The following is a 23,216-nucleotide window of genomic DNA, read 5'->3' on the forward strand; positions in this document are numbered from 1 at the left end:
AGCAACAGACAACATCAGAGATTGTTGCCATCCAAGGGGGAGGGGAAATGTTTGCATAAGAATGAAGTCAATAGCTACAACAGAAATCAGACATCCTGCTTGGATTTTAGATTAGTGAACACTGAAAGTATATATAAGAAGTAAATTATAAACCCAGTATAATGTTTAAAGTACAAAAACAGAAAAAATAAATAAATAAAAACATCATGGCAAGGAGTTGAGATTCACATCTGAAATCCCAGAACTGGCGAGACAGAAGCAGGAGCATCATGGCTTGGAGGCCAGCCTGGGGTACAATTTCTAAGCCAGTCTAATCTATGCATGGAGGTAATCTTTCAAAATGTGCGTTATTAATCAAGTAGTTACAAAGCAGCTCATGGCATTTGATATGCAAAGCAAAGTAGTTATCTGATGTTAGTGTTTTAGCATTAAGCCAAGAATATTATTAAAAATTACATAGGCACTAGCTTGCCCCCAACCCCATTCCTGGGCACCAGCCACTCCGGGGAAGACCTGCCCAACTTGGCCCCAGGTTCTGGTCACAGGGCAGGTGCCCTTCTAGCCCCACCGGGAAGGATCCCCTTCTCTAAGACCCCTGGCAGACCCTGCAGTCTCCACGCCCTGCCCCCACGCCCATCCACCTGAGCCCCAAGCCTCTTCCTGAGACTTAGAGGCCGGCCCCCAGCTCCCATCTGGCCCCGGACTTCCCTTCTGAAGCACAGACCCTGCAGTCTCCACGCCCTGCCCCCACGCCCATCCGCCTGAGCCCCAAGCCTCTTCCTGAGACTTAGAGGCCGGCCCCCAGCTCCCATCTGGCCCCGGACTTCCCTTCTGAAGCACAGCTCCCAGCTCCCATCTTGCCCCGGACTTCCCTTCTGAAGCACAGCACAGCACAGCACAGAGAGCTCCCATCTGGACAAGAGAGAAAGACTTCCTGAATCTGTCAGCTCTGTCTGAACCAAGTGTGCGGATAAGGCCAAGAACGAACCACAAGGAGATGGGCAGACGTCAAGGCAGAAACACATACAACAAAATGAATAGCAATACACCATCACCAGGCCCTAGCCCTCCTCCAACACCTAGACCTGAACATCAGAAATTGGAAGAAGCAGAAGAAAATAGCCTTATGAATGTCATCATGAAGAAGCTAGAGGCTCGTGTAGAGGAAAAGACAAAGAAATGTGAAGAATGCTGTAAACAACTAGAGGAAAGGGCAAACAAATTAGAAGAAATCAATAAAGTCCTGGAAGAAAACAATAAAGTACTGAAAGAAAATCAAGAAAAATCAATGAAACAAATGAAGGAAACAGTCCAAGACCTGAAAAGGGAAATAGAAAAAATGAAGAAGACACAAACAGAGGGAATGCTGGAAATAGAAAATCTGAGAAAACGATTGGGAACTTCAGATGCAAGTATAATCAACAGAATGCAAGAGATGGAAGAGAGAATCTCTAGCGTTGAAGACACAATAGAAGAAATAGATTCATCAGTCAAAGAAAACACTAAAGTCAACAAAGTCATGAACCAAAATGTCCAAGAAATTTGGGACACCATGAAAAGACCAAACCTACGAATAATAGGGGTAGAAGAAGGAGAAGAATACCAACTCAAGGGCACAGAAAATATATTCAACAAGATCATAGAAGAAAACTTTCCCAACTTAAAGAAGGAAATGCCTATGAAGATACAGGAAGCCTATAGAACACCAAACAGACTAGACCCCCAAAAAAAGTCCCCTCGCCACATAATAATTAGACAATTAAACGTACAGAATAAAGAAAGAATATTAAGAGCAGCAAAGGAAAAAGGCCAAGTGACATATAAAGGCAAACCTATCAGAATAACACCCGATTTCTCAATGGAGACTTTGAAAGCCAGAAGGTCCTGGACAGATGTAATGCAGACACTAAGAGACCATGGATGTCAGCCTAGACTAATATACCCAGCAAAACTTTCAATCAACATAGATGGAGTGAACAAGACATTCCATGACAAAGCCAGATTTAAACAATATTTATCCACAAACCCAGCCCTACAGAAAGCACTAGAAGGAAAATTCCAACCTAAGGAAGTCAGATACACCCTCGAAAACGCAGGCAATAGATAAAGCCACAGCAGTAAACCCCAACGAAGAAAAGTACACACACATCACCACCAAAAAATAACAGGAATGAACAATCACTGGACGTTAATATCCCTCAATATCAATGGACTTAACTCACCTATAAAAAGACATAGGCTTACAGAATGGATACGAAAGCAGGACCCATCTTTCTGCTGCATACAAGAAACACATCTCAAATTCAAAGATAGACACTACCTAAAAATAAAAGGCTGGGAAAAGACTTTCCAATCAAACGGTCTTAAGAAACAAGCGGGTGTAGCCATCCTGATATCCAGCAAAATAGACTTCAAACTAAAATCAATCAAAAGAGATCAAGAAGAGCATTACATACTCATCACAGGAAAGATCCACCAAGATGAAGTCTCAATTCTGAACATTTATGCCCCAAACACAAGGGCACCCACATATATAAAAGAAACATTATTAAAGCTTAAACCACATATAAAACCCCACACATTAATAGTGGGAGACCTCAACACCCCACTTTCACCACTGGACAGATCCCCCAAATCGAAACTTAACAGAGAAATAAAGGACTTAACTGATGTCATGACTCAAATGGACTTAATCGACATCTACAGAACATTCCATCCTAACAAAAAAGAATATACCTTCTTCTCAGCACCCCATGGAACCTTCTCTAAAATCGACCACATACTTGGTCACAAAACAAATCTAAACAGATACAAAACAATTGGAATAACCTCCTGTGTTCTATCAGATCACCACGGTCTAAAGTTGGATTTCAACAACAACAAAAACTACAGAAAACCTACAATCTCATGGAAACTGAACAATACCCACCTGAATCACCAATGGGTTAAGGAAGAAATAAAGAAAGAAATTAAAGACTTCCTAGAGATCAACGAAAATGAAGACACCACATATCCAAACCTATGGGACACTATGAAAGCAGTACTAAGAGGGAAATTCATAGCACTAAACGCCCACATAAATAAACTGGAGAAATCTCACACTAGTAACTTAACAGCACACCTGAAAGTTCTAGAACAGGAAGAAGCAAAGTCTCCCAGGAAAAATAGATGCCAGGAAATTATCAAAGTGAGAGCTGAAATCAATAAAATAGAAACAAAGAGAACAATACAAAAAAATTAATGAAACAAAGAGTTGGTTCTTTGAGAAAATCAACAAGATAGACAAGCCCTTATCCAAACTAACCAAAAGACAGAGAGAGAGCATCCAAATCAACAAAATCAGAAATGAAAAGGGGGATATAACAACAGACATTGAGGAAATCCAGAGAATCATCAGGTCATACTTCAAAAACCTCTATTCCACAAAACTGGAAAACCTAAAAGAAATGGATAATTTTCTGGATAGGTACCACATACCTAAATTAAATCAAGACCAGATAAACTATTTAAATAGTCCAATAACCCCTAACGAAATAGAAACAGTCATTAAAAGTCTCCCAACCAAAAAAAGCCCAGGACCAGATGGTTTCAGTGCAGAATTCTACCAGATCTTCAAAGAAGAGTTAATACCAATACTCTCTAAATTGTTCCATACAATAGAAACAGAAGGAACATTACCAAACTCCTTCTATGAGGCTACAATTACCCTGATTCCCAAACCAAACAAGGATACAACAAAGAAAGAGAACTACAGACCGATCTCCCTCATGAACATTGATGCAAAAATACTCAATAAAATACTGGCAAACAGACTCCAAGAACACATCAAAACAATTATCCACCATGATCAAGTAGGATTCATTCCAGGGATGCAAGGATGGTTCAACATACGAAAGTCTGTCAATGTGAAACACCATATAAACAAACTCAAAGAAAAAAACCACATGATCATCTCACTAGATGCTGAAAAGGCATTTGACAAAATCCAACACCCCTTCATGATAAAGGTCTTGGAGCGATCAGGAATACAGGGAACATACCTAAACATAATAAAGGCAATTTACAGCAAGCCAACAGCCAACATCAAATTAAATGGAGAGAAACTCAAAGCAATTCCACTAAAATCAGGAACGAGGCAAGGCTGTCCGCTCTCCCCATACTTATTCAATATAGTACTTGAAGTTCTAGCCAGAGCAATAAGACAACATAAGGAGATTAAGGGGATACAAATTGGAAAGGAAGAAGTCAAGCTTTCCCTATTTGCAGATGACATGATAGTATACTTGAGCAACCCCAAAGATTCCACCAAGGAACTGATACAACTTATAAACACCTTCAGCAACATAGCAGGATACAAGATCAACTCAAAAAAATCAGTAGCCCTCCTATATACAATGGACAAAAAAGCGGAGAAGGAAATCAGAGATACATCACCCTTTACTATAGCCACAAATGACATAAAATACCTTGGGGTAACACTAACCAAGCAAGTGAAGGACCTATATGACAATAACTTTAAGTCCCTGAAAAAAGAAATTGAAGAAGATGTCAGAAAATGGAAAGATCTCCCATGCTCATGGATAGGCAGAACTAACATAGTAAAAATGGCAATCTTACCAAAAGCAATCTACAGATTCAATGCAATCCCCATTAAAATACCAACACAATTCTTCACAGACCTGGAAAGAATAATACTCAACTTCATATGGAAAAACAAAAAACCCAGGATAGCCAAAAGAATCCTGTACAATAAAACAACCTCTGGAGGCATCACGATCCCTGACTTCAAGCTCTACTATAGAGCTACAGTAATAAAAACAGCTTGGTACTGGCATAAAAACCGACATGTGGACCAATGGAATCGAATTGAAGACCCTGACATTAATCCGCACACCTATGAACAAATAATTTTTGACAAAGAAGCCAAAAGTGCACAATGGAAAAAAGAAAGCATCTTCAACAAATGGTGCTGGCAAAACTGGATATCAACATGTAGAAGGCTGCAAATAGATCCATATCTATCACCGTGCACAAAACTTAAGTCCAAGTGGATCAAGGACCTCAACATAAATCCAGCTACTCTGAACCTGCTAGAAGAGAAAGTAGGAAGTAGTCTTGAACGCATTGGCATAGGAGAACACTTTCTAAATAGAACATCAGTAGCACAGACACTGAGAGAAACAATCAATCAATGGGACCTCTTGAAACTGAGAAGCTTTTGTAGGGCAAAGGATACGGTCAACAAGGCAAAGCGACAGCCTACAGAATGGGAAAAGATATTCACCAATCCCACATCTGACAGAGGACTGATATCCAGAATATATAAAGAACTCAAGAAATTAGACATCAAAATGCCCAACAGTCCAATTAAGAAATGGGCTATAGAACTAAACAGAGAATTCTCAACAGAGGAAACCCAAATGGCTGAAAGACATTTAAGGAATAGCTCAACATCCCTAATCATCAGGGAAATGCAAATCAAAACAACTCTGAGATACCACCTTACGCCTGTCAGAATGGCTAAGATCAAAAACACTGAAGACACCTTATGCTGGAGAGGATGTGGAGCTAGGGGAACTCTCCTCCACTGCTGGTGGGAATGCAAGCTTGTACAACCACTTTGGAAATCAATATGGCGCTTTCTTAGAAAATTGGGAATCCATCTCCCCCAAGATCCAGCTATACCACTCTTGGGCATATACCCAAGGAATGCTCAACCACACCACAAGAGCACTTGTTCAGCTATGTTCATATCAGCATTGTTTGTAATAGCCAGAACATGGAAACAACCTAGATGCCCTTCAACTGAAGAATGGATAAACAAAATGTGGTACATATACACAATGGAATACTACTCAGCAGAGAAAAACAATGACATCATGAGGTTTGCAGACAAATGGATGGACCTAGAAAAAATCATCCTGAGTGAGGTATCCCAGACTCAGAAAGACAAACATGGTATGTACTCACTCATAATAGGATACTAGATGTGAAACAAGGATGACTGGACTGCTACTCACATCACCAGGGAGGCTACCTGGAAATCAGGACCCCAAGAAAGACACAGGGATCGCCCAATGACAGAGAAATGGAATGAGATCTACATGAACAGCCTGGACATGAGTGGGGGTAGTGAAGGGCGAGGGTCGAGGGAAAGAGAGCTTGGGTGAATGGGAGATTCCAGCTGGATCAACAACAGAGAGGGAGAACAAGGAATAGGAGACCATGGTAAATGAAGACCACATGAGAATAGGAAGAAACAAAGTGCTAGAGAGGCCCACAGAAATCCACAAAGATACCCCCACAATAGACTGCTGGCAATGGTCAAGAGACAGTCCGAATTGACCTACTCTGGTGATGGGATGACCAAACACCCTAATTGTCGTGCTAGAAACCTCATCCAACTACTGAGGGATCTGGATGCAGAGATCATGACTAGGCCCCAGGTGGATCTCTGGGAGTCCAATTAGCGAGAATGAGGAGAGTTTATATGAGAGAGAATTGTTGAGACCAAGGTCGGATAAAGCACAGAGACAAATAGCCAAACAAACGGAAACACATGAAATATGAACCAATGGCTGAGGGGTCACCAACTGGATCAGGCCCTCTGAGTGGGTGAGACAGTTGATTGGCCTGATCTGTTTGGGAGGCATCCAGGCACTGGCACTGGGTCCTGTGCTCATTGCATGAGTCGGCTATTTGAAACCTGGGGCCTATGCAGGGTCACTTGGCTCAGCCTGGGAGGAGGGGACTGGACCTGCCTGGACTGAGTCCACCAGGTTGATCTCAGTCTGTGGGGAAGGCTTTGCCCTGGAGGAGATTGGAATGGGAGGCGGGCTGGGGGGAAGGTGAGGGGGGCGTGAGGGGGGAGAAAAAGGGAATCTGTGCCTGTATGTAGAACTTAATTGTATTGCAAAATAAAAATTTAAAAAAAAAAAGAAATATTAAAAAAAAAAGTTAAAAAAAAAATTACATAGGCATTTAAGGAACATGCACTTCCCTTTTATTTTGCATTAATTATATAATTTCATACATCTACTTTTCATGCACAAAATGTTAAATTATTTCTGATAAGGATATTTAGATCTCCTCTGTAAACTGCAAATAGCCCATCATAAGAGAGAAAGTAGTATATGGATTAAGGAAGTTCCCAATCTCAAGGTCAAGAATTTGACAGATGAGTAATTGCCCTGGTCACTGTCTAACAAGTTGTCATGTGCTCTCGATCTTTGCTAAACTCTGTACTTTGCTTTGTGATAGCTGCAGTGAGCTCAGATTGTGCTTCATGTCATTTACTGATGCTCATTCAGGTTGGACACAAGGAGACTGGGGTCTTACAAATCCAAAGTCTCTTGCAGTTAATCATGTATTTCTCACGATGTGTAAGGGGAGAGCATGGGGACTAAAAGGACAAAATTCCCATGTTCTTTTATGCATAATAGGAAAAGCCGGCAGTCCTTAGTTACTGGTTTTCCCACAAATCCGGTTTCCACGCTGTCCTGGTTCATTAGATTCCTTGGGCTGGGATTAAAAGTGAACTACAAACCTACTGGTTGAAAACATCACAGATTAATTTAACCCCAGTTTAGGAGCCAGGAAGTCTGATGATGATCTTGAGCTCATGGGACACAGCACCCTCTTCCATCTCTACATCCCTCTTCAATCTCTACATACAGTACTGTAGTCTAAAATGCAAAGCTCCCTACTTAGATAGTCCAACTGCTATCACATGTTACATATCATTGCAACATCATAGAAAATTGCCTGAAATTGTGTGAGAGGAAGAACAATAGACCAACAAGTCAACAACTTGTTGGTCAACAATAGACCAACAACTTCAGGTCCACAAGAAAACAATAAAATACAATATGATTTAGCTACTCCCACTAGGTATATTCCTGAACAAATGTAAATCTTCATAAAATAGATATACTTCCACACCCGTGTTTATTGCTGCACTAGTCACAAAAGTAAGAATTTAAATCAACACAGTGTCTATCAACAGATGAACGGATAATAAAAAGAAATTTGTACAGCTATAATGAAAATGGAAATCACCATAAACATGTTGAATTTTTCTCTGAGGCTCAATATGTGGATTTGTTTCAGAAAAGACTCATTGTGGATGTGAATACAATACTTATTTTCCTGTGTTTGAGGATGGAATTCAGTCAACTTCTCCTGGTCCAAGCTGATTAGTAGTAGACTTGAAATCTTCTATATCCTTGATGTTTTCCTTATTGCCTGTCCCATCAGTAACTGTGACAGCCATTGGGCAGGGTGGATCAGGCTTCTAATCCCTTCACATGATTGGTTGGGTTAGGACATTTGGGAAGTCAAGGTTATCTTGGGAAACTTAGTGAAATCAAATTTAAAAAAAAACACTTTGTACAACAACCTCACTAGTCTTACAATGAGATGCTTTTGAGTACCCAGATGAAAACGCAGCCTTGACAACACTTTAACTATAACCTGTGAGAGCCTGAGGAGGGGACTGAGACATTCCCTGCTCAGATTATAGGTGTTGAGCTCAGAAGTCACAGAGTTTGTGGTAACTTTTTGTGCAGCACTAGGAAAGTCATACAATATAGTTTCACTATCCTGTGATAGGACTGTAAACTTGAAAAACTCAAAGGTTTGCAAGTGTTGCTAAGGGTCATTTTGCTTGAGCATTCTCACTCCACATGGGGAAGATACAAAGGCCCAAAGAAGGTTCATGAAGAAGGGAAGGGTTTCTATGAAGTAAAGCTTCCATGACCATGCCTTACACTCTAGAGTTCATTCACCTGCAATGGGATAATAACTAGAATATGAAAAGTTCCAGAGCATGGTGTCATGTAGTTTAGCAGTCATGGTGAAGAGGCTGGTAGGTTGCAGGTTCAGGGTGCTAGATAGTGATTTCCAGATCAGCTCAGGATACACAGTGAGACTTTGTACTCCTCCATCTAAGAAGATAGCAAAAATCAAAAGCAGGCAAGAAGAGAATGTGGCCATATTGTGGAAGAAGTATAGAGATAGATGTGAGTTTTGGATGAGGAGAAAAGAGCAGCTAATGAGTCTAAGACTGTGGATGAGCATCTGTGATAGACACAGAAATGTAGACCAGAAGCTAAGCAGTAAATCAGTTGCAGGAGGCAGAAGTGTGTGATTCTTGGAAGAGGGACTTTGAAATCTCAAGCAAATAGAAGTGCAAATGTGACATTAAGGTGAAAATGTCAGCTTGTGTCTTTAAGACAACTAACAATCTTCACTATTCAAGGCTCTTATATTGAGAGACTGAGGAAAGTTTCCAGTAAATTTTAAATAATTGTGTAGTCAATCTATTGAACATAAAAAAGATGCTTTGAAAACAGTATTTTTTATTTAGGAAGAAAATTGAAAAAGTATAAAGCACCCATGTTTAGACAAACACACACATTAGTTTAAGAAATCTCTGTTTCACAGCTTCACTCTTTTAATAACAAGATTTGTAAAATCAAGGGGTTGAGATATACTGGGGAAAGACACAGCTCAAAGACTGAGCTTCAGTGAGCAGCATCCCCAAGAGGTTTTTGTTTAGCCCTGGAGCACTGTGGGAGGATACTCCCTACACTGCTGACAGTAATAGATTGCAGCATCATCAGCCTCCACAGGATGGATGGTGAGGGTGAAGTCTATCCCACTGAACCTGGCAGGGACCCCCGATGCTGGATTAGATGCTCCATAGATGAGGAGTTTTGGTGGCTGTCCTGGTTTCTGTTGGTGCCAGTGCATGTAACTATAGCCAGATGAAGTGACACTCTTGCTGGCCCTGCAGGACATGGTGGCCCTCTGCCCCAGAGACACAGGCATCGAAGCTGGAGACTGGGTCAGCACAATGTCACCAGTGGATCCTGAAATGGAAAACACACCCAGCTGTCACAGATATACTTAATGCACCCCAGTATAAAACCATCATGTATGTGGAATCTCTAACAGCATTCATAAGCTACACTTCAAAAAACCATAAAATAAAACGGAAATGTAACAGTAATTAAATGCCATAATTTCAATGATCAGAACATCAAGGCATGGAAAACAACAAGGGCTACAAGGGATGCTCTAAACACTGAACCCTCTCACCTGGAACCCAGAGCAGCAGTACCCACAAAAGGAGAGCAGCTGACTCCATCTCTGAGACCTGGACTACAGGCTGTTCCATGGGCACTGGTAAAGCTGCCTTTAAAGTTGCTTTGAGCATGCTGCACTGTGACTAAAGTCTCAATATGCAAATCAGCTCAGAGAAGCTTGACTTGGTGCTCAAAGGACACCTGCTCTTGTGTCACCCTATGGCAGTTAGGGTTAGCAAAGGATTCCCTAGAGTGTTCTAAGTGGGGTATCCCAGGTGACTTTTTGGCTGGCCTTTTGGAATTGTCACTTTCTGTTATTTTGAGGTTCCATATGAGTAGTTCACTGTCATTGCTCTGCTGTAATGGATGTGAGTTAGAGAAGCACTGTGTTCCCTTAGAATTCAACTTTTAGAAAGATATTTTATATTTATTCTATGTGTGTATGTTTTGTCTGCATATATGTGTGTGCACCAACTTTGTACCTGCTGTCCTTAGATTCCAGGTGAAGGCATTGGGTCACTTGGAACTATTTTGACAGATGGTTTTGAACTGCCATATGGATGCTGGAAATTGAAATAACGTCCTCTGCAAGACCAGGAAAGGCTCTTATCCACTTAACCACCTTTTAAGAAAAACCTCAGCTTAGCTGGGAAGTGAGGCTGGTTCATAATCAGCATTTCCCTTCTTTATGGCACCTGAGCTGGAGGTACTGACAATGTGAGGGAAAGTTAGACATTTCTGTTTACTGGTATTTGACAGAAACGTCTCAGACCCTGATATCCTTGAATGCTATTATTATATTTAAAGAGACGGAATGAAGTTCATTGCTCCCCAATCAAGGACTGCTGTACATGGCAGCTTGACTGTCCCAGAAGACCCATGTAGTAAAGCCTTGGTCTTCAGGATGTTGTTCTGTTTGATGGTAGAACAAGAATGAATACAGAGACACTGGGAAGGTTTGAGGTCACTAACCCCTTTGCTCATTGGGAGAAGTGTGTCTGTGATCTCCTCCTCTTTCATTCCACAAGATGCTCAGAATGTCTTCACACATTCCTGTCCTGATGTATTGCCTCACTCCAGACACACATAACCTTCCTCCCATGGAGAAGAACCTCCAAAACTAAGCCAATATTAAATTCATTATTTCCTTTTCTTCTAGTGATTAAAAGAGTGATGCACACACACAGAGCTTCACCTTTTCTGTGTAATTCAAAGCAAGAGGTGCTTAAGTTACTGCACAACTGAGCACTGCAATGCTCACTTCAGTGGATGTTAGTGAGATTTTCACTATTGCTTTTCCAACTCTGAAGGCTGTGTCCCTGGGATATAGATGTGGATTGTATTCTTGTATCACACTGTTACCACAGCCTGCATGGTTTTCTCTATTGGTGAGTGTGGAAGATCTTTCCATTCTCTATCTTCTTCATTATTTAACATCTCAGTGATTTCACTGTAGGAATCTTTAACTTCTTTGTTTAAACTAGTGCTGTGGGATGGTCTGTATGTCAAGTGTGTTGCTGATTGGTCAGTAAATAAATCACTGATTGGCCATTGGCTAGGCAGGAAGTATAAGCGGGACAAGGAAAAGAATTCTGGGAAGTAGAAGGCTGAGAGGGAGACACTGCCAGCCGCCACCATGACAAGACGCATGGGAAGATCCCGGTAAGCCACAAGCCATGTGGCAAGGTATAGATTTATAGAAATGGATTAATTTAAGCTGTAAGAACAGTTAGCAAGAAGCCTGCCACGGCCATACAGTTTGTAAGCAATATAAGTCTCTGTGTTTATTTGGTTGGGTCTGAGTGGCTGTGGGACTGGCGGGTGAGAGAGATTTGTCCTGACTGTGGGCCAGGCAGGAAAACTCTAGCTACAAATGGCGCCCAACGTGGGGCAAGAGTTTCCACCTAAAACCTGAGTAAAAAGATTCTAAAATGGAGCTAAAAACAGCTCCTAGTTGTCTCTTTCAAGCTAGCGGCAGCCTGCGTGTTTGAGCTACTATGGCGGGTTCCTGGCATATGTGCTCGACCTGCAGTATGGCAGGAATGAGGCCTCTGCAAATGACACATTAAGCTGTGTGGTGGATTTAGCCTTTGCTAGTACAAAACAAAAACAAAAACAAAAAAAAAAAAAAGAGGTTTCTGGGCTACACGTTGCTTTGATAGAAGCATAGACCCACTATTTCTGAGAGTTGATGGCTCCCAGAGCTGGCGGAAAACGTACTACCGCCATGTTGGGAAGCTAAAATGGGCGGAACCAGAAACCACAGCGCCAGCGCCATTTCAGGCTTAGAAGGCTGCAGTTTAAAGCAATAGGCTCAAGCTAATATAAAGAAATAAGCCATATAAAGATGGCTACCACACAGAGAATCTGGATTATGTTCTCTTTGATATTCGTAACTAAAAAAAACATTTGATTACAAAAGCTGTTGAGTTATGCCAAAATGTATATTTTAAAGGTACCTTGACTTCAAAATTTGGATGTAAGGATATGTTGCTTTGGAAAGGAGGCTCTGATTTTATTTCCACAGAAAGCCAGAGGCTATGGATTTGTTCAAGATTAAGATACATCAGGTTTGACCAGCCAAGACCCCCTGAAAGATCTCCGATGACACCATGGCCCTGATGATCCAACATCCAGAATGGTTTCAAGGCGACTGGCTCAGACGACATACTCTCATGGACTATTCCATAATTCTAAAATTTTCTTTGTATCCCCATAAGATACAATGCCCCCCTCCAGCAGGAAGTAGTAAGAGAAACTACGCCCAAATTCCCAAATATACCAAGCTGACTTTGGAACTATGTAAAGATTAAAACCTTCCTTTTTAAGAAAAGAAAAGGGAAAGTGCTGTGGGATGGTCTGTATGTCAAATGTGTTGCTGATTGGTCAGTAAATAAATCACTGATTGGCCATTGGCTAGGCAGGAAGTATAGGCGGGACAAGGAAAAGAATTCTGGGAAGTGGAAGGCTGAGAGGGAGACACTGCCAGCCGCCACCATGACAAGCCGCATGGGAAGATCCCGGTAAGCTACAAGCCATGTGGCAAGATATAGATTTATAGAAATGGATTAATTTAAGCTGTAAGAACAGTTAGCAAGAAGCTTGCCACGGCCATACAGTTTGTAAGCAATATAAGTCTCTATGTTTATTTGGTTGGGTCTGAATGGCTATGGGACTGGCGGGTGAGAGAGATTTGTCCTGACTGTGGGCCAGGCAGGAAAACTCTAGCTACAAAACTGCTTGCTAGATATTTTGTTTTGAAGTTGTGAATGAAATGTATCCGTGACTTCTTTCTTAGTAAGTTTGTTACTATTACACAGAAAAGCTAAGGATTTTGTGTGTTTACTTTATATAGTGCTCTTTGTTTATATCCTGCTCTTTGCTGAAAGTATTATCAGGTCTAAGAATTTTCTGGTTGAATTTTGAGAGTCTTTTAAGTATAAGAACATATTGTAATTTGACTTCCTTTACTATTTATAGTCCTTTTATTTCTCTCTTTCTTGCCTTTTTTCTATAACTGAGGTTTAAACATTTCATTGAATAAGAGTGAGAGAGTGAGCATGTACCCTTTTCTCATTTCATATTTGTGAAGCAATGCTCTGTTTCTCCCAACTTAGTAAAATTATAATGATATCTTTATCATTCATAAGCTTTGTTTTAGTTTTATATTGTTTTGCTGTGTCGTTACTAATTTCTTTCAAGATCCTATCTTTGTTTGGTTGTTATTCTTATTATTTTTTTATACCATTGTGAACTGGCTTGTCAATCAACTACAACACTGCTGGCAGACACACAGTAAAAACGGCTTGGCTCAGAATTGCCCAGATCTATCATTCTCTTCTCCTCCACCTCTTATGCTGCTACCAGACCCTTGTCTCTGTATCAGTAGCACAGTTGCAGGATCTCTGCTTCTTGAGCTGGCGACCACACAGCTCCCTTAGCTCTCTGGAGATGCTTCAAGTGCATGAAGTTGCAGAAGCCTTTCTTGTGCAATCTCCCATTTCAAACTGGAATTTTGTTTTTAGGCTTTTTTGCAATTAGACACCTAAGACACCTGTGTGTGTATTGGCTGCCTATAAAACCAAGGTTTATTCACTGCTTCACAACCTTATAAACATTCTCTTCAGGGAGAAACTTGACATACGTGTTCCCTATCAGGTGGGCTCCCAGATTGTTGCAGACATTTATCTCCGCCAGTACGCTGGTTCCACATCAGTAAAGACTTCCTCAAAGAACCCATCACAGTGCTCCTGTATCTCCATGTCATTCACAGAACAGTGTGAGCCATCAGATGTCTGTGCACTGTTTGGGGCTCTATTTGATGATTTCAATAAAAATGATCTGGCTAAAGGGCAGTTTATTGTGCAACCAAAAACATCTGTCTCCATAATGACATGCTCCAATATTGAAAGAAATTGAACATTTGACTTTGTTTGTCTCCATGCTGACAATAGAAACCAATATTCTGCTTTCTTCCAGACAGGGCTGCCCATGCCACCAACTGTGCCCTATATTCATAATTATATTCAAGAATGATCCTTCTACTCCTAGTTTATTCAGGGATTTTATCCTGAGTTTAAATGAATTTTCTGCACTAATCAAGATAATGACAAGATTTCAGCTTCTTAAGCACTTTGTGCCGAATTGCAGGTAGCATTTTTGGGTTTCAGCCAATATTTCATCCCTGAATAGAAACCAACTTGCCTCTTCATGTGTTCTTAGATTTCAGTTGTGAGAATTATGGGGTCCTTATGTTAATCAGGGAAATTGGTCTCTCCTCTCTGGCTTTTTCCCCTTTATCTTTTTTTTTGTCATCTGGGTAATGCTGCCTCCATACAAAGAGTCTGATGATGTTCCTTCCTTTTCTAAGGCATGGAACAGTTCTAGGAGTGTTAATGTCAGCTCTTCATTGAAAGTCTGTCAGGATTCTGCAAAGCATCCATAAGTCCTTTGCTTCAGTTATTTTTAAATAAATTATTTGTATTATAACTTTGAAATATTGTACAAGAAAAAAATGAAAACAATAATGCTTTTTACTCCCCTCTTAGAAAGAAAATGCATTACAAAATGTTGGCATTAAGACAATAATTACACTTCTCATATTGAACAGGCCACAGCTTCGATTTACCACTATCTCATGCATTTATCTACTTTTAAAAATGGGATTGTAAAATATACTAGCTATTTTATGCATGTTTCTATTTTTATATTGGACATAATAATCCTTTTTGAACAGAAATGGTAAACTTCTTATATGACTTACAACTTTAGAGCTGCCAATAATTAGGACTGTTGTTTTTTAGACCTGGCCTACATTAAGGAATATATTTACCTATGCCATTATCTGTCACTTTATATCAGGTCCAAAAAGCCCAAGAGATCTTGCTGTTTCCCTGTACAGAAGAAATTATGACAGACGTTGAAATTACTGAGGAAGCTCTATAGCTCAGCTGTCAGTCAATGAGATTGTTCCCACTATGAGGCCCACATTCCTCTACCCATTTTATGAGAAAGAGCTGATTTTCTGACATACAGAAGATGAGAAGCACACATCTAGTCTATGAAATGTGGCTGAGGATGACCAATTCTCTTCTTCCACTCTAGCCTAGGAGAGAGCCCTTTTGCAGTAAACCTTGCAAATCATGGTCATGGGACATTATGGAGCCTTCTCATAAGTCATCTCAAATGTGATTAGTTAATGGCTTTTGGTAAAATACACCATCACGTATGTTCTTTTTCTTGTATGTTGAGGGTAATTAGTTCCAACATGTTATTCTGGTGGTGTTCACCTATGGCTTAAGTGGATCCTTATTTTTCAAAAGCTGTCCCAACAGTGGCACATTTCCATCTATTTTCCAACAAGGTCGCACCTTTCAGAGGTCCAACTAAAAATCTTTCTGTATTTACTTCATCTGCAAGAGAAACTGGCACATCTAACCTCTGATGATGCAGCTCCCACAGAATATCTACCATGAAGTCTAATTTTGTGCAGAACTTTCCCAGATTCCGATTCTTTAACTGTGAAAGTCTCTTCCATTTCTCAGCTCCCTTGCTGTGCCTAGTTTCCACCACTTGGTGGAATAATACACCACTTGCTGTAATATTTGCTAGAGTACCTGCTCTCTTTGCTTATGTTCCCTCTCCATCTGCCTGACCATCCTTTCTAAACTCATGAAATGTTTCATTTCTGCTATATAGTTTTCATTATAATCCTTGAACTCTCCCGAGAGTTTTGTAACATGTCCTTTAGGATTTCTTCTCAAACTTGAGAAATGCACGGATTCTTGTTAACCCTGCAAATCATGAACTTGTCCTTGGAAATTATTTATAAGTACTTCTTGAGTTGTGATTTTGTGATTCAGTTTGGCTGCTTCAGAAGGGGAGTTTTCTAAGGTATTTTCTCTCTGATGAGATGCTTTGAGGGCCTCAATACATGTGGCTGTGTTGTCCTTGACCCTTTTCATGGAGTTTTCAAATTGCTGTATTGATACTTCAGAGTCCACCCTCAGCTTATTTCTCTATGAAATCAATCTGTCTATATCATTTTGCAGTTGGTAGTGTTCCCATAAAAACTCTGAAATATAGGAATTAGTAAAAGTATGTACAGTTTGGCATGTAGGGTTCCAGGGAAAGAGATTGCATTTCCTCTATTTGGGTGCAAAACTTCTTCCTTCAGCCTTTTGGCAGAAAGTTCCTCTCTGATCCCGAGGCTATGCCTGGACACCTTCATCCATTTCTCCTTCTGCAGCCTCTCCACAGTTTTCAACAGGTCTTGTATCTTTCTCCCTTTTTTTTCCCAGTTCTTAGTCGAGTCTTGCCAGCTGTGCTTTAGCATGTTCCTGCTCTACCTGGAATTCTATGGACTGGAGGTTCTGATCCTCCTTGTCATTCTTCTTGTGATCTAACTTAGCATTTTCATGTTTAAGAACATCTATTTCAGCTTCCACCTTCTTTACAGTAATATAATGGACACTGTCTTAAGTGCTTTTGATAGACATTTTTTGAGTGCTTCAACAGTGTTGCTTGCTATGGTTCTGTTGGAATTACTGATATTCTTTCGACATAATTTTATAACAGTTGTGTGTAGAAATATACCTATTTCTTCTAGATTTTCCAGTTTGGGGGAAGTATAAGATTTCTTAATACTCCTTAGTGATCATCTGGATTTTATGTGAATCTGTTGCAAGCCTCTCTCTTCTATCTCTGATTTTATTAGTTTACATATCTTGCTTTTTCTCTAGGTTAGTTTGCATGTTATTGCCCAACCGTTTATTCAAAAAACAAACTCTTTGAATTATTTTGTGTATTGTTATTATAATCTCCACTTCATTACTTTCTGCCATAATTTTTGTCACCTCTTTCTACTGTCTGCCTCTGAACTTGATTTGATCATTTCCTTAGACCTTGAGGCTCATCTTTAGGTGTTTATGTGAGATCTCTCTGAATTTGGTCATTTATTTGAGGTCTTTCTGGTTTTAATGTAGGCATGCAAAGCCATGAACTTCCCTCCAGGCATCACACAGCTGCCTCCCAAAGATGCAGGGAAGCAGTGCAATCATTTTCATTTGATTCTAGGGACTGTTTGTTTTTCTCCCTGACTTCTTCAGTAATCAGTGGTAATTCAGGAGGCTACTGTACAGTCTCCAATGAATTATTTAGACCATGTAATTTCTCTCTGTACTGGTTTCTAGTTTCATTGAGATTCTCTTACTATTTTAAGACTTACATTGCAGCTTAAAATGAAGTCTGTTTTTAGAAGGTTGGTGGGATACTAAGAATGATAGATAATATACATGTATACATGATAGCTAGGATATATTTTAGATGTGATGGTGACCATTCATTTCTCATGTAGTTTAATTCTAAAGTTTCTTTGGTGGTTTTCATTGTGAATCTAAAGAGAACAGTGTGTTGAAATTACCCTCTGCTATTGTATCAGGACAAATCTGACCTTTTGTGTCGATTCTATCTGTGGGACCTCCTTTTTTCTTGCAGTTCATTGACCATCAGTCCACAAGGACAAAGGGACAGAAATGGCAACAGAGCTTTAGATGGCCTGTGAAAATGACAGAAATGGCCTTCTGGGAGGCAGCTCCACTTTATTCCAGAGTGAGGGGAGATGTAAAGGATGGGAAGTGGCTAAGGCATCACCTAATTTGCATTAAACAGCATGATCCTATCATAAAACTCCTAGTACAAGTCTTGGTTATCATCTATGGAAGAACAGGCCTGTCAAAAAGCTCCTTGTACAATGTCTAATTACCATTTAGGCAATAGGCAGAAAACTTCTGCAGGGAACTGTATCATACTAGAGATAAGTCAGGCATCCAGGCCAAGAAACAGTCTTCAAATAAAGTCATGTAGAGATCAGGGTGCCTTCCACAAGAGAGGGGATTGGGGGAAGGAAGTCTTCCATGTTGCCAAGCTCGGAGAGGGCTGTCCGGCTATAGTAGACTGCAACCTCTGATCAGTAGGGCCTCCTATCATCAATCCAGCTTTGTTTTATAAAACTGGAGCTCCAAAATTGATGTGTATACATTTGAAATTGTTATGTACTTTTGATGACTCACTTCCTTTATGGCTATACTTATCTATTTGATTCAGCCTTGTTCAAATTCTAATGTAAAATGTAACAGCAGAGCTGTGCCAGCTTAGTTTTGGGTCCCCATTCTCTTGTTAGATACACATCCACCATTTGACTCTCAGCAAGTGTGTGTCATTACCAGTTGCTGTGTTTCTTTGAAAAACAGACAGTTGGGTAAAGTTTTTAACGTAGTCCAACAATATGTGTTGGGGTCACATAGATTATTAATTAGTGTTCATTAATTTCTATAATTTGGGGGGAGGTTCTTGGTGTATTAGATTGTTGTTTATTTCCTTTTCCCCAACTCCTCAACTATTTTAGCATTTCTGGCTTATAACATAGGACATACTGATATCTCCTTTCCTGATAGCCATAGTTATCTGTTCCTCTCATGATATTAATATTTTGTCTGTGCTCTCATGATTGAAACACTCTTTATCCTGTATGCATAGTATTTTATAGTATCTTCCGCAGTGCTGTCTTCATGGTCATGAAATGCCTTAGTTTGTGATTGTCTTGTGATGTCCTTATTTCTCCCTCAATTTAAATACAATTTTGCTGGACATAGCTAACTTATTACAATTACCTACTATCAGAGTCTGAAATATATTGTTTCATGCATTTATGGTCTTTAAGGTTTTGGATGGGACTTCAGGTGTCATTCTGATGTGATTGCCTTTGGAATCGACTTGGCGTTTTCCCATTATACCTTACTTTGTGTTTTTTTACATAATAGTCACAATCTATGATGTAGAGAGGTTCTTCTCTGGTGATATCTTTTTGGAGAACTAAATGCCTTTTGTATTTGCCAATTTTTGTGTAGATATGAATTTTTCTGTTCTCCTTTAATTCAGTATGTTCCCTATGTCTTTAGTTTCTATCTCAGCCCTTCTATATCTTATGATTCTTGGTATTGGTCTCTTCATCGCAAGCTAGAATTATTTGATATTATAGTTATGATAATTTTTAACCAATGATATTTCAATGCTATGTTTCTTCAATTTCTACCTTGATCCAGGATAGTCTTTCTTCCATTTTACTGAGCCTTATGGTAATTTCTTTGTTCTGTGTGAAAGAAAAAGGATCAACTCAGGACCCTCAAGACCAATTTCTCAGCACAAAGGAGATTTATTTGTGCCAGAGGGAGAGAGAGCAGGTGATAACAGAAAAAGACAGAGGATAGAGGATAAGAGAGAAGGGGAATGTAATGAAAAAAAGGGGAGAGGGGTATTTGTCCTGGAGGGAAAAAGAACTGCCTCTGTATAGACATAAACATAGGAAAATAATAGTTTTATAACCCAGTGTTAGGATAAGGTGCTTAATCTCATGTTAATTAGTTGAACCAATGGAGGCTTTTGGTTGCTGAATTTTGATAATTTGACAGCTGGACCTTGGTAGTCAGCCTCAGGAGGAGGGATTGGCCAAATAAGTAAATAGACCTTGGTGGCTACCTTCAGGAATGTAGTCTAATGGTTTTTAGCACTGCAGAGGCAATTGGGAGAATGAGAAGGCCTGCCAGAGTCATATGCTCAAGTGGGCTAGTGTCCCTTTACTGAATGTTGTATTTGATACATTGAAATTTTAATTTAACATTTCAATTGTGGTTTCTTCCATTATTCACTTATTCTGCCGTATTTCTGATTGTTTTATCCACCTTGCTTTGCTTATGTTTGCCTACATGTCACTAGCCTTCCTCCCTACTTCCTTGGGTTCACTGCCCAAAATCACTCAGAGAACCATTCAGCTTTAAGGAATTGGGAGATCTCCAGCAATTTTATGTAGTCTGTAACACACTTGTTCCCTGCAATATTTCCAAAATAAGTGTTCAATATATTTTTTAATGAGAATATGGACATGATTAGTTATCATATGGTTTGCAGAGAAACACAAAATATTCCACTCAAAAACTAATCTCTACTAATTGACATAAGATGTAAAGACTGGCCGGGCGGTGGTGGCACACGCCTTTAATCCCAGCACTCGGGAGGCAGAGCCAGGCGGATCTCTGTGAGTTCGAGGCCAGCCTGGGCTACCAAGTGAGTTCCAGGAAAGGCACAAAGCTACACAGAGAAACCCTGTCTCAAAAAACCAAAAAAAAAAAAAAAAGATGTAAAGACTGGAAGGGAGCATCTGCTGACACAAAGTTATATCCACCATTAGAGTGAAGGGAGGGATCTCAGCTCCACAGTTGGAAATCATATGCATAGATTTCTGAAGGAGATGTGGCCCCAGAAACAAAGGCAAAAAATATCACAATTTCCCTCCTTTGCAGATCCTAAGTATGTACATTTTGTATGAGTGCATGACTGTGTGTGTATGTATATATATATATATATATATATATACATACACACATATATATATGTGAATGCATTGTTCATGTATGTGTATGTATGTGGATATGTGTGTATCTATGTGCATATATGTGCATAAGTGTGTATGTGGGTGTATGTGAGTATGTGTGGCAGGATATGCATGCATGGGTGAGTGTATATGTGAGAGAGAGATAAAAGTAGAAGAGGGACTAAGGGAAGAAAAGATAGCAGAAAAGGGAAGGGGAAACACAGAAGGTTACTGCATGTGGTCAAAATATATGATATACTTGAAAAACATTGCTTTTAAGAAAAATGTGTACAATGAATTTACATCGATAAAAAGTTTTAAGGGGCAGCAAGATGATCAGATGGCAAAGACACTTGCCACCAAGCCTTAATGACAAACCTGACTTTGATCCCTACAACCCAAATGACAAAGAAACAATCAAGTCCAAATGTCCTCTGACCTCCACAATTATGCCGTGTCACATGTGCACCCAGAAACATGCACATGCATACACACACATAAATGCACACTCACATAGACACAGAAAAAGGTACTTAATGAACTAAAATGTAACAAAAAGTAAAAGAATTTATAGAAAAGAAAAGAAAAATCAGAAGAAATGGGCTCCAGTAAGGAATTAGGAAAGCACTCCAGAGTCTAGAAAAAGTAGGAAACACTCTTTCCACAGCCTCCAAACCCGAAATACAGTTTGTCATCATCATCACTTCAGCCCATAGACTCTTGTGTTGGACACCAGAACTATAAAAAGATAAATCCCTCATATTCAAGCAATGTGTTATAGAAGAGATAGAAAGATTGCTGTGGATGTCACTGTGTATGCTGTGAATGTGTTTCTCTGCTTGGTTGATAAATAAAACACTGATTGGCCAGTAGCCAGGCAGGAAGTATAGGCACGAAAAATAGACAAGGAGAATTCTTGGGAGAGGAAGGCTGAGTCAGTAGACCCTGCCAGCTGCCACTAGGAGAAACAAGATGTGAAGGCAGAACTGGGAAAAGGTACCTATCCATGTGGCTAAACATACATAAGAATTATGGGTTAGTTTAAATGTAAGAACTAGTCAGTGGTATGCCTGAGCTAATGACCAAACAGTTTAATTAATATAAACCTCTGTGTGTTTACTTAGTGGACCCTAGTGGGAGAGATATGTCCCAACTGCCAGCAGGCCAGGACACAGAAAAACTTCAGCTACAAAAGATAATACTTAGTTCTCCTTTGCATTGTCATATAAAGGTTTTTGATACCAAAAGACACAAGAGACATTGAACTCATTATATTTTACTGGGCTCTGCAAACTTCTCCATCAGTGTTTCAGGCATAGCAGCTCTCAGGCAGAAGGGGGAAGTGTGCAGGTCCAGGGCTGTGTGTGGTGCAGGCAGCTGGTGAGACTCTCAGAGGAGGTTTTTGTTGGAGGCTGAAGCACTGTGGGAGGAGTATCATAATCCTGCTGACAGAAGTAATCTGCCAGGTCTTCAGCCTGGACACTGCTGATGGTGAGAGTGAAATCTGTCTGAGACCCACTGCCTGTGAAGCGATCAGGGACCCCAGTGTGCCGAGTGGATGCCCAGTAGATCAGCAGTTTAGGAGATTGCCCTGGTTTCTGCTGGTACCAGTTCAAGTAGTTCTTGTTATTGCTGCCATACAGACTCTGACTGGACTTGCAGTTGATGGTGACCTTCTCTCCTACTGACACAGCCAGGGAGGATGGAGACTGGGTCATCACAATATCTGCACAGGCACCTGCAACAGGAACACATAATGAAGATGCATAATATGCAAACAGAGAATATAGTAACACTTGAAAATTGTCATTTATATCCTTGTAATGTCATATTGTCAGAGTATTACTGTGTAAGAACTATTATGTCCTAGCACACATTGTCAATTTCTTATATACAAAGAAAAGAGTCTAAAAAGATTATAATACTTTTGAATTCTCACCAGACACCCAGAGCAGCAGGGACATGAGGACCTGGGTCTGTGACTCCATCCTGCTCCCCCTGCTGTCTGATGCTTCTCAGTTCTCATGGTAAAGGTCTGGTTTATAAATTCTGAGCAGCTGGGCTAGACTGTGTGGGTGGGGGCATGCAAAGCGGTCAGCAAATACAAAATCAAATGCCTGGGCAGTGTGTATGAGAGTAGCTGGTGTCAATCAACAGGCAAACATACCATCACAGGGAGCATAATCAATCTCTGAAAGATA

At 40.2% G+C, this 23,216-nt stretch overlaps 1 pseudogene and 2 gene segments (V, D, J or C); all 3 read right to left on the bottom strand.

The window, feature by feature from the left end:
- Positions 1–9,555: 9,555 nt before the first annotated feature.
- On the bottom strand, positions 9,556–10,150 carry LOC131906399 (Ig kappa chain V-III region MOPC 63-like). The segment is given in 2 exon segments: positions 9,556–9,872; positions 10,102–10,150. Coding segments are annotated over 2 exon segments (366 nt in total).
- Positions 10,151–13,948: 3,798 nt separating this feature from the next.
- Positions 13,949–14,531, bottom strand: LOC131906400 (splicing factor U2AF 35 kDa subunit-like; annotated as a pseudogene).
- A 7,809-nt stretch (positions 14,532–22,340) lies between these two features.
- Positions 22,341–23,012, bottom strand: LOC131906401 (immunoglobulin kappa variable 4-1-like). The segment is given in 2 exon segments: positions 22,341–22,753; positions 22,955–23,012. Coding segments are annotated over 2 exon segments (462 nt in total).
- Between the last annotated feature and the right edge of the window lie 204 nt (positions 23,013–23,216).

Source organism: Peromyscus eremicus, chromosome 3 (assembly GCF_949786415.1).
Source record: "Peromyscus eremicus chromosome 3, PerEre_H2_v1, whole genome shotgun sequence".
Taxonomy (NCBI): domain Eukaryota; kingdom Metazoa; phylum Chordata; class Mammalia; order Rodentia; family Cricetidae; genus Peromyscus; species Peromyscus eremicus.